Raw genomic sequence first — 11,635 nt, 5'->3', positions numbered from 1 at the left:
TTAATAGTAGCATAACTTAACTTAACCAATACAACAATCGATGAAGTTCGAACCTTTACGTTTCCAGCTCTGATCAGGTCATAAAGAATCGGTGAACACGTGTACTGCCAGTTTTGGTCAGTGCAGAGCCCTAGGCACAAAATGTGTCACGAAAAGAGTTTTTTCTTGGAAACAATAGAGGAAAATGCGTGCGGGACATGCAAGCGTAACAAACTGGGTCGTACGGACGAACGGCACGTAGCTCAAAGTCGAAACGCCGGACGGAACCGAGGCGCTTGGATTCCTCGCAGCTGACATAAGGAAAATGGAACAAACCCTATCTGCACAGTTGTACGCCATTGAACCCAGTCTTGTACTAATCCACTGCACCTCTGCAACGCAACAAAGATAGCACAAAGACACAGCCAAGTCTTGAGGTAGCATTTCATCGTACGTACAAAATACAGTGCATCGTCGTGTCGTGTGCATGCCAATATGTCATGGATGAGCTTGCGTGACGCCCAGCCCAGGCGCCGACGAGAATACGGTCGAGAGGCTTCATTTCTTTCCTGAAAAGGCAGGACGTTTCTTCATTTTCTTCTTTCTTTTGCGACGACGAAAAGCGGTTCGAGTTCTGAGCTGTTGCCTCTCGCTTTGCTGGAGCATGGATGTCTTTTCTCTACTGCTACTGCCTACCAGTTCACATTCCTAAAATTAACCCCTCGGCGATCGGGACGGACGCGCTTTATTAACACCTTGCAAATCGCGTTCGGGTGCATGCACATACTACTGCACACTGCATGCGCGAGTGCACAACTTGGAACACGCTTGCGCTTTGCATTCTTTCCGCTTTTCAATTCGCTTGGCGCCTCGTCCCCGTGAGGCCGTGACATCGGTGGCCTCTGTATAAATATGCTTCCGCGTGCGTGCGCAGGGCCGGACCAGAGCTCGGACACCATGGAGGAACACCGCTCCCGCTCCCCGGCGTCGTCGAACGTGGCGGAGGCGCCGCGCCGGCGGTACCGCGGGGTGCGGCAGCGGCCGTGGGGCAAGTGGGCGGCGGAGATCCGGGACCCGCACAAGGCGGCGCGCGTCTGGCTCGGCACCTTCGAGACGGCCGAGGCCGCGGCGCGCGCCTACGACGACGCAGCGCTGCGCTTCCGCGGCAGCCGCGCCAAGCTCAACTTCCCCGAGGACGCGCGCCTGCACCCGGCCACCGTCACCCCCGCCGCCGCGCCGGCCCGGGCGCCGATCGCCGCGCAGTCGGCCTCGACGCCCGCCATGTACGCCGGCTCCACCCAGGCCTCCGACTACCTGCGCTACCAGATGCTCCTGCAGGGCAGGGGCGCCGCCGCCGCCAACCAAGGCAACCTTCTCTCGTTCTACGGCGGGGGCGGGGGCGGGGGCGGCGCCATGAGCAGCTCGTATGGCGGCGGTGTCATGAGCAGCTCCTATGGCGGCGGCGGCGGCGGCGGCGGCACCATGAGCGGTTTCCTGGGGTCCTACTACTCGTTCCCGTCCTCCTCCGTCTCGGTGGCCACGGTGCCGTCCTCCTCCTCCGCGTCCTCCGCTCCGGGCCACCACTACTCGTCGCCGCACGACCCGCAGCAGCACCAGCAGCAGCAGGGCGACGCGGCGGCGGAGTGGAGCTGGGAGAGCGCGCTGGCGCCGGACCCTGGCACGACGACGGCGGCCTCCTGGTCCGACTCGAGCCAGCAGCCGTACCACCCGCCGCACACCCAATAGCGCAGCAATCGCGAAGCCAACCAAGATTCTGCGCCGTCTCTGGAAGAAAGAATAAGATGCGTACGGACGGCGACGGAGACGGGCGCGGCAGCAGCAGCAGAGGAAGATCGAGAATGATGGCGTCACTCGTGGTCGGGTCGGGTCGGGCGCATGTGTTGATTGAGGACAGCCATGGGCTCGTTTTGTTCGTTCGTTGATTAGTTTGGGCGGTGGTGCGGGGCCGCCCCGTTTTTACTACTTTCTGTTCTGGTTATTATTACTGCAAATTAAGAAGAAGAAAATGGAAGAGCGGGCGTGACGCTTGCAGTTGCAGGTGGAGATTGGATGCTTTTGGGGAGGGTTAATCAGAGTCATTTGGCGAGGTTTAACCGCGTCATTTGGGAAAAATAATGAATGTTGCGTGCTACCTGGACTTGTAGTGTGTTTTCTACTTTCTTCATTTCAAATTACTCGTCGTGGTTTTTGTTCAAAACATGGCATGAATTAATGACTCGGTATCAATTTCCATTAAAGAAGTCAGTGTTCGAACAAGAAAAAATAGTACTCTCTACCATAATATATGTCGTTTTAGCAGCTTGGTATGGATCATGTCTTAGCTCAAACTAAACTGTTAAAACGACATATGTCATGGTATGGAGGGAGTATTATACAGACGCGGTCCATTCCACGGCCGGCCAATGAAGAGAGATGGTGTCATGCTCTGCTAAGCTCGGCTTTGATGCTTATTTGTTTTGCATTTGTGGCGATGCCATTATTTCCCTTCTACTGACCTTTTTGAAGCTTTTGATCGTTTTTATCCTGTTTAACGAATCTATGCCACTACACTGCACTCAAACACTCGCCTCAATGAATACAATCTTTTGGCACACATCTAAATTCTTCCACCTAGGAGGAGATACTTCTCACTTCATGAATACTGGGCATGGTGCACTTCCTTTTAACAATAGCCTATCGACCTTTTTTGCCGTCATCAAATGCACCCCTCAACCCTTGTCGAAAGACATTTTTCTTTTCTTGTTTGGAATTGATGCATCAAATGTGCCGACAATTGTTTTTGGGGTAAAGAAGAAAAGAAAAATATTTTTTTGAGTAACTGGAAAGAAAAGAAAAATACTAATGCAACATTACTAGATAGTCTTTTATGGGCCAGAATTGGGCTCATTTATTTCGCACATAAGAAAGAATTGGGAGATTCCCAGTTTCGGACCAGATTACTCTTACGGGGATATGTTCAGCGGCCCACGAGATCTGATGGATCGATCCCACTATCAAGTCTCTTCACATCTTTGGGCTGTATCTTCCTTTCCTCTTTTTTTTTTCAAAATGATTCATTTCCATTTTCTTGATTTTCTTTGAGCGACTCTCCGTCTCTCCCGAAAGCAAAAGGTCGTACGAGCACTAGTAAAGAGCTTCGTAACTGATGGGCGAACCACAATTTCTATCCTTTTTACCAGCACTTTGGAAAAGCTGTGGCTATTCGCAAAAAAAAAGAGGAAAAGCTGTGGCTATTTGATCCCAAATCGCTCGTTTTATAGTCTAATAATTTTCTGTGATTAACAGGCCGGGGAGAAGTAGCTGACCTGCCTCAGCCCACCCCATAACGATGTGGTGGCCGCAGTGGGCGCATGGAGAGCGACCGTCGAACAGACTCGGACCGGTCTCCGGCCAGCCTCCGTCTGGTCGGACCCGATGGAGCCGACGTCCGTCCCTTCCTCCTCCGTCGCGTCACACTCGCTCGGGCCAGCTCAACGCCAGCGCGTCCAACACTGCACCAGCTTACCCAAACGGAACCCAAACCGCACAAGGCCACCCGCGACGACGCGCTCGGCCGCTGCCTCGTGCCCTCGTTGACGCCGTCACGGCTTGTCGTTACCGCCCTGCATCGCACAGCAGGGATAGCCGATGTGCCACAGACCGCCGCGTGGCGGAGCAGGGGGCAGCCGACGCGAGCTGGCTCGCGCCGTGACAGGTGGGCCCAGCCTGTCATAGGGGTCTTCGCTTGGACTTCGGGCTTGGTGGCTCCGCCACGCCACCGCTTGACGCCTCCCTTCGCTCGGTCGCGGACTCCGCCACCAACCGCTTGCTGCTACTTTCCGCCAGCCGGGGAAAAGGCAGCCGCAGTCAGCGACGCCTCACCCCACCCGACCCCCTCCTCACCCGCGCCCCCCGCCGCAGCGCCCGCCGGAAGGTTCTAGAGATGGCGGAGGAGAAGGAGTCGACGTCGGTCCCGCTCAGCCAGGCGGCGGAGGCCGTCGACCCCGAGGACCCGGCCAAGTCGCCGCCGCGCCCCAGCTCGCCCACCACCTCCACCCGCAAGGTCCGGATCCATCCAACCCCGCTACCCCGCCGGCCCAATCGCGCGCGCGTGCCTGTGCCGCTGCCGTAGGGTCCCGCCGCTGCGTGTTCTAGCACTTCGGGAGTTTTGGGCGTGGTTGTGCTTCCATATGGTCGGATCTGTGCGTATGCGGGCACGTTTCCCGTGCCCGCTCTCGTGTGCGGCGGTTGGTAAATTCAGTATGTTGTGCTTCCAGAGCAGTAGGAGTTTTGCTAGGTTTGATCGAATTTACTAGTTCGGGTGATTATTGGGGATATGGATGCTGTTTTGGAGACTGGAGCTTGACTTGAAGCGTTCTTCATAGTTTGAGTAATCAAGCGGTTCGGCCCCTGGTTTTGTTGTCCATTTGTGCCTTGTGGTGGCTTAACTTGAGACATTTGCTTAGAACACATTCTCTTATTTGGATACGATTAATTTGGCTTAGCTCCTTAGTGTCCAAGTTACTATTAATGAATTTGGATGTGCTGGTGTTCCTTTTCTGAAAGAGCTGTGAGCTGGTGGTACAATGTTCGTACTGGGAAGCCAGAGTTGAGAAATGCTGGTCGCCTATTTGTGCAGAAATGCACCCGGTAGCGATTTGAGGACTGTGATGTTGTATTTAGTGTATGGAGAACATGGCGGGTGTCTGGGATCATATCATTATTTAGGTGCCAAGGTAGAACCAAATATGGGTTTGCACTGCATACTTTCGCTGGAAAGATGTTTATGAATGAAAATTTTCAAGTTCAGTTACTTGGTAAGCTGAAAATTTTTGTGCTTGATGTATTTCTGTTTATGCCCTTAATTCAAGTACGTAGTACGGAGTAATTTGCAATTCATGCATTTGTAGCGCTTATTAGGACCGTATAGAACTCTAACGCGGCTCTCTAATGTTGTGGTCTTTTCAATGTTTTGCCCAAAAGGAGCTGCATCCACAAGGCAGGTCATTTTTTCATTTCACTAATTTGCTGATGGTTGGTAAATTTTCTGTAGGCATGCTGCGCTGTTCTTCAGAGTTGGGTGTCAAGAAAATTTATGACTGGATGGTACATCCTTCACCAGAAATAAGTTAAACTTGTTACCAATCTATGCTTACCGATCTTCTTTTTTGTTTCATATTTTCCAGTGTGGTTCTTTTTCCTGTGGCTTTCACGTTCTTCATCACATGGTGGTTCGTTCAATTTGTTGATGGGTTTTTCAGCCCACTATATGCAAAACTCGGAGTCAACATATTTGGTAATTCTTGTACTTGTACTTTGATGATCATGCTGTTTATGGCAGTTCTGAACTTACTATCTTAGAATTACAAATACTAGTTGCATGCCCGTGCGTTGCCACGGAATACGAAATGTGTCCTGAAAAATAATAGTAAAGTCATAATTTGAATTCCTAAAGATTAGATTTAACTTATACATCTCTCACGATGAACTTTACCCTGACAACCCATATTATCCACCAGCCTCATAACCTCTTGAATTACGGGACCAACAAAAGATATAGTGTAGATGAGCATCTATTCCTACCAAGAGAAAAAGGGAAGAATGAACCAGAAGCGTTGTTGATACTCCTGCTGTCCTTCTTTACATGAAACACATATTTTTGAAACGGTGGCAAAAGTTTTGCCTCGTGTCATTAATAAAGAAGGAGAAGCGAACATGGTTCATGAGGTCCATTACACCTCAACAAATGGAAGAGCAAAACAATAACTCTCGCGGCAACTCGTCATAATGGTGGAGGGCGAGGCGGTACGCGCTCCGCACCAAGAAGATCCCGCGCGGATCGGTACCCCACGCAAGGGCATCCTCCATGTATCTCTCGTCGCAAATTTGATCTTGAGGATCACCTCGGCATCGGCAGGCTCGGCACTGGATGATGTCCTCCCTCTATCCTCCATGCTCCGTCAGCAGCTCAACCACTTGGTGTAGTCAGCATGTCCCCCGTGGCCAGATAGGCCTGTAGGACAGAGGGTGCAGGAGCAAGGGATCCCGCCAAATACGAATCTGCTGACCGTCCCCCACGCCCCACACGCCACACCAAGCCCTGCTTGAGCAGCTTGACTCCATGGTGGATTGCATGCCACGTTGAGGAAGAATTACCTGCAAAGACGGTACCCACGAGTGACCCATTAGGATAAGATTTCGCCTTCAGAACCTGCACACACACGAGGACCTTGAGATCACTATTATTAGAAATTGAGCTTTGTCTCACATTCGGCAATAAAGGCATTTTACGAGAACTCGAAGGAGAGACTCGCATTCGGAGACATTGGTTAAGAAAAACGATCTGCCTGGAAAAAACATTATACATCTTTAAATAGCCAATGATACACATTAGAACTGATAACATGGGTACGTTTCTACTAACGACCATCACTCTCCTCTCCCAAACAAAAAAAGGTACCAAATAACAAGTGTCTAAATAAATACAGAACATGAGCTTATCTAAGTGGCTAATGGATGGCATACAGACGGGGCAAATAAATTACTTAACGTTGTTGGAGCTCCAGTCCAAGCTCCATGGCCTCCTACACCTTCTGTATCTCTAAAGGAACAGTGACTCTGAAAGACAAAGCATATGTATACATCAAATGATTGGAGAATTAATAACTACAAAGGTAAAACAAGGGCAATTGCAATATGTCTTAACCTAACTACATTTTCTGCAATCTGAAACAATTTAAAGGTCATGACCAAGCCACTATTCCTTCCAGGTTTGCAATACGCAACAAACTTAAATTTAACTAATGGTTAACAAAAGCATGTGTTCAGTTAGTAATACCGCCTACTGTCAAACAGAGGGTTCCACCTCAAACTATGACAAAGGGAACATTTTCCATTCACGAAATTACACTTAGAACTGCCTAAAAATGTGAGAGCCCCTAGAACGTGATAGCATCTGGCTAGCCAATACAATTTTCTAATGCTTCTTCTAGCAGGCATCCTTAGTGAATGAATGAAGAACACCTTTCCATTCTTCTAGTCAAATCTTACATAAGAAACATTTGAATGCATAGCATTTTCATTCCCAGTATATGGCGGCTCACCAATCTGATTGAGAGGCATCTTGATTAATTTAATAATTCCAGCTTTTCTCCCAAAAAAAATTACCTTGAGAGGGAAATAAAATCCCAGTTTCTGAAACTCTAGAAACATGCAAATTTATATCATGGAATCATTTTTCAAGTTAAAATGGAACAAGATTTACCAGGTGATAAACAGGGTACAAATTGAAGTTAAAGTATTTTCTCAGCAAAAACCAGATTGATGGAGTAAATAGATATACCTCTCGTCCCTCTGACATGTCGGCGGATGTCGAATATTTGGGACATGAAAGCACTTGTCAGGACGTATGTGTTGTCTTGTTTCACTATAACTTGCGAACTGTTGTAAGAGCCGCCTTGACGGAACCTCCAGCACCTCAACCCAACTGCCACTCCACTATCCTCCTCCCCTCCCCTTCGCCAGAGGGCGTCTCTTGGCAATGCTTGCGTAGCGGTGACGCCAGCAGGGCTGTTCTGCTTCGGTAGTCATCCACCATGTCTTATCCTCGTTGTGGCACTCCGAGTGGGGTGACCACGGCTTTGGCAGTGTCCAGTGGCCCTCGAGGTGTAGTTCGGGGACGTGGCCATGGTTGGTTCGGCGTGTGGCCTCCTCTGCACCTTCAGGGCCACATACCTCTCTGCACAGAACAGAGACAGCTTAATCTGTCGGCAACACTGGTAAAAAAAACGAAAATATCTCGTGCAAGATGATAGGATTGACGCATAGAACAGTAAGAAATAAGAATTTCTGCTTACATGCTCAGGTGAAAGAACGAACAATCAGTGGGCACAAAAACAGCTGCATCCATATTTGTATTCTCCTACATAATCATTATGAATCCTAGAAACAAGAGTGAATTAGCAAGAGGTTAGGTGGCACAACGTGGGTGGTTTCCCACGGTGGCGAGAGCCAGTAAAGTACCCCCAGCTGAGCTTAGACTACACGGTGTAGGCGCCGTCCATGAACAAGTTGTCGCAGACGGCATGGTACCTGGTCCTCTATGCTTTTCTCCTCCTACGTGTAGTCGATGTTGTCGCCGTCTCCCTCCGCCGCTACGCGGGGGCGTATGGAGAGGAAGCTGAGAGAGGCCGAGGCTGGCGAGGCGCTGGTCAGAATCGTGTGGTGGCGCCGTGTCGCAGGAGAAGTCCGTGTGGCACCTCCATCTCCTTCGCTGTACCCTACGGGTCGTCGCCAAAGCCTTGGGCATTCCGGGGAGCCCTGCATCTCAGCGCTCGGAGAGGCGGTAGCAGGTGGGGCGGTGACATCGCAAGGCGCGCACATGGATAGGAGGTCGGGGAAGCCGTGACCGGCGAGGCGCCAAGTGCTTGGAGAGGCATGCATTATCGGGTGGGCGGCGGCATCGCAGGACGCATGGAGGAGGCGCCAGTGGAGTCGTGAGGAAACTGCGCGTGGGGTGGGGAACTGGGATCGTGAGACGTGTGCCCAACCGTTTTGTTGTTTGCTAGGATTATTTTTACTGCTGCGCGGGGAATCGTGGGACCAAGGTATCGCTACGTGAAAATAGGAGACGGGGTGATGTTTTTTTCACGTGAGATCGTACGAGGCTCGGGTAGCGATGGAAGGTGGAACCATCACGACGTTCGATCCCCCTTTAATAGTAGAGACTACTCCCTCCATTCCATAATTATTGGTGTGGTTAGAGCATCTCTAGCAGATCCCGCAAAGCGGCCTCTCGCAAAAACCGTTTGCGGTATACCACAACATACTTCTATGGTACTGCAAATTTAAATAAAAATTTCACGCTAGAACATGTTCATCACCATAGTGCATACATACTAATACATACTTTGCGCTAGAAATTTAACCCTAGTTTGACGGCATCCTCACTTGTCGACACCGAGGTAGAACTTGGCGGCCAACTTGTGGAGCACGTGGGCGAGGTCGTGCTCCTCCTTGGCGGCGGCGAGGCGGTTGGTGGCACCTTCTTCTCCGCCTGCCACCGCTTTCTCTGCGGCGACAAGCTCCTCATCGGCGGCGCGAGACCTCTTGATGTGCGGCAAGACGTGCTCGTCGAGCACATAAGCCGGCCCAAGCGTTCCGCCCGCCGCTCCGAGAGAGCCGGCCGCGGTCCCGTGCCTGCCTCGACCGCCATGGCTCCACGGCGCGGCCGGAGCTGCCGGCCTCCGTGTCGTGCTATGCGTGCTTGCTCGGAGGTGACCCGACGTGGCCGCCACAACTTCCACCAGCGCCGCCGGCCATCGTGGAAGAGAAAAAACAGAGAAGAGGCGGAGGGAATTTCTCGCTAGAGTTGGCTAGGGCTCGCAGCGGAGAGGACGAATTGCAGCAGAGGGGATCCGGGATGCTAACCCTAAAAGCCCCCCGGTGCCGTGTATAGTGGCGGAGGGGCCGAATTTCCAGGTTACCCTATATTTTTTTATGGCCGGGCCGATACGCGGGATCTATTCGAGGCACAAAAATGCCCAAACCTGCATGTCGGCTGGAATTTTCCTGGCTGGCGGCCTTTTACGGGATTTGCTAGAGATGCTCTTATGGAGATTGGAACTTCTAGTTGTATATTGTGTGATTGTAAAGGAATATCTGGTTGGCATCATGCAACCATACACCTAAGTATTGTAGGGCCTTTGGCAAGCAATCATAATATCCAACTTTATGTTTTAGTAGGATATTACATAAGCTAATATTGATGGTATTGGTGTCCTTATTCTTGAACAATAGCCAATTTTAACTTAGATCCTCTACTGCAGTAATGCTTTTTTAGCACTTAAACATGTACTTATATGGAATGCAAGTAATTCTCTTTATCATTAAATCAATGTTTATGTTTGTAGCAAGTACTTATTTTTTCACCCACACTTTGCAGGTCTTGGTTTTCTGACTTCTCTTGCATTCATATTTCTGGCTGGAATATTTGTTTCTTCGTGGTTGGGTTCAACTGTCTTCTGGCTTGGAGAATGGTTTATAAAGAAAATGCCATTTGTAAAGCACATATATTCGGCATCAAAGCAAGTCAGCACTGCCATTTCACCAGGTTATTCTTCGTATCATATGTGAAGCTTGATCATCTATCTCTCATGTCTTACAGACTGCCTTTAATGTAATTTATTGCCATTAAGTAGTTGACATATCTTGTCATCTGCAATGGATGATTGTTTGTTCTATGCTTACAAATGCTCTTGAGACATTTTGCTAGTGGTTAATACTCCACTCAGATGGCTTGAATTACATATAAGTTTGCAAACTTAGGAAATAGCACAACACATCTTTGCCTTTTACTGCAAAAACCATGTGAGCTATCTGAGTGGCTTGTCCTTTTTCTAAGTTTTACACCCATTTTAACCATGTCATTTTAATTACATATAAGTAGATCAGTTTTTTGTAGTCCTTTTGGTGCATCTGTTTCACAGCAGGGTTATGCTGTGTTGACTTTGTTCTGTTTGTTAAAAGAGTATCACAAAAAGCATGATGACTTATTACAAAAAAAATTACAGATCAAAATACGACAGCATTTAAAGAAGTTGCAATAATTCGGCATCCACGTGTCGGTGAATACGCCTTCGGATTTATAACATCAACTGTTGTCCTTCAGGTATTTATTTTTCACACGGATCTTGCTATAGTTTGGTTATAAGCAATGTGTCATTGAGACCCCCATTCTATATGGGCAATATATGTTTCATATGGCGCAATTACAGCTGTTTTATGGTCTCCTGTTTTGTGTTATGCTACAGACAGACAAAGGTGATGAGGAATTGTGTAGTGTTTATGTGCCGACAAATCATCTATATATTGGTGATATATTCCTGCTGAACTCTGAAGAGATCATCAGACCAAACTTATCCATTCGAGAAGGAATTGGTATGATGTCTATCCTATTTCACTTTACAGGCTTCTCCCCGTTTTTGTTTCTTGCTGGCTAGAGCTGTGAGCTGATAATGAACCTTCCCTGAAATCATTTGATCCTACAGAAATTATCGTTTCTGGAGGAATGACCATGCCACAAGTAATTGCATCGCTAGATCCCATCCCAAGGAAGAGCCAGAGCATCCGCCTAAATAGAATAATGACATGAGGATGTGTGAGTCATCAAAGCAACGGGTGAGTAGTGAGTACCATGAGCTCAGTTGCTCTAACCATTCTGCTTCATGCTTACTGATATTGGCTTGCCCATCAAGCAGGTCGCGAAGGGTGGATGGAACTCCAGTGCTGGTCTGTTTGTGCTGTAAGTTTCTTACGTGTAAAATGTCAAGGTTGGATACGGGAACGTGATGACCAAGCTGGACGGAAGTATCGTACCGATGCCCTGGAATACTGTTATGTGACACATGTTGTTTTTCTCTGCGTTTGCTGACTGATCCAAAGTGTTAACTTCGATGCACCGGTGTTGTACAACTAGTGTGCCTGATTACATTCATTTGTAAGTGTGTCGTGTAATACCATGTCGACTTCGTTACTATAGTATACATACCATACTGACTGGTTTCTTATGAGCATCTCTTTTTTTCATGGTCTGCTGTGATATACTCCCTCCGGTCCATAATAAGTGTCGTGGTGAACTAAAACCACGACAGTGTCT

The 11,635-nt window shown here is 49.0% G+C and overlaps 2 protein-coding genes across 2 annotated transcripts; both read left to right on the top strand.

Moving 5' to 3' along the window:
* Window positions 1–561: 561 nt before the first annotated feature.
* Window positions 562–2,197, top strand: LOC123058846 (ethylene-responsive transcription factor ERF114). The gene has a single exon (XM_044481525.1). It carries the CDS (start codon window positions 892–894, stop codon window positions 1,723–1,725), a length of 834 nt encoding a protein of 277 aa, XP_044337460.1. The 5' UTR covers window positions 562–891; the 3' UTR covers window positions 1,726–2,197.
* A 1,583-nt stretch (window positions 2,198–3,780) lies between these two features.
* On the top strand, window positions 3,781–11,565 carry LOC123062730 (protein LIKE COV 2). The gene is made up of 8 exons (XM_044486371.1): window positions 3,781–4,042; window positions 5,033–5,085; window positions 5,166–5,275; window positions 9,923–10,090; window positions 10,551–10,648; window positions 10,791–10,917; window positions 11,028–11,157; window positions 11,238–11,565. The coding sequence occupies exons 1-7, from the start codon at window positions 3,923–3,925 to the stop codon at window positions 11,129–11,131; spliced, it is 780 nt and encodes a 259-aa protein (XP_044342306.1). The 5' UTR covers window positions 3,781–3,922; the 3' UTR covers window positions 11,132–11,157; window positions 11,238–11,565.
* Window positions 11,566–11,635: the final 70 nt, after the last annotated feature.

The sequence above is a fragment of the Triticum aestivum genome, chromosome 3A (genome assembly GCF_018294505.1).
Source record: "Triticum aestivum cultivar Chinese Spring chromosome 3A, IWGSC CS RefSeq v2.1, whole genome shotgun sequence".
NCBI classification, from domain to species: domain Eukaryota; kingdom Viridiplantae; phylum Streptophyta; class Magnoliopsida; order Poales; family Poaceae; genus Triticum; species Triticum aestivum.
Note: the sequence above shows the minus strand (reverse complement) of the source record. Positions and strands in the feature narration are given on the sequence as shown.

What these genes read in the sequence shown, in the direction of transcription:
- LOC123058846 (XM_044481525.1), top strand. Translation starts at nt 892, where the DNA reads ATGCTTCCGCGTGCGTGCGCAGGGCCGGACCAGAGCTCGGACACCATG.
- LOC123062730 (XM_044486371.1), top strand. Translation starts at nt 3,923, where the DNA reads ATGGCGGAGGAGAAGGAGTCGACGTCGGTCCCGCTCAGCCAGGCGGCG. An exon ending in CAGCACTGCCATTTCACCAG is followed by an intron (nt 10,091 to 10,550) that starts GTTATTCTTCGT and finishes AAAAAATTACAG; the next exon opens with ATCAAAATACGACAGCATTT. An exon ending in ATCCATTCGAGAAGGAATTG is followed by an intron (nt 10,918 to 11,027) that starts GTATGATGTCTA and finishes TTGATCCTACAG; the next exon opens with AAATTATCGTTTCTGGAGGA.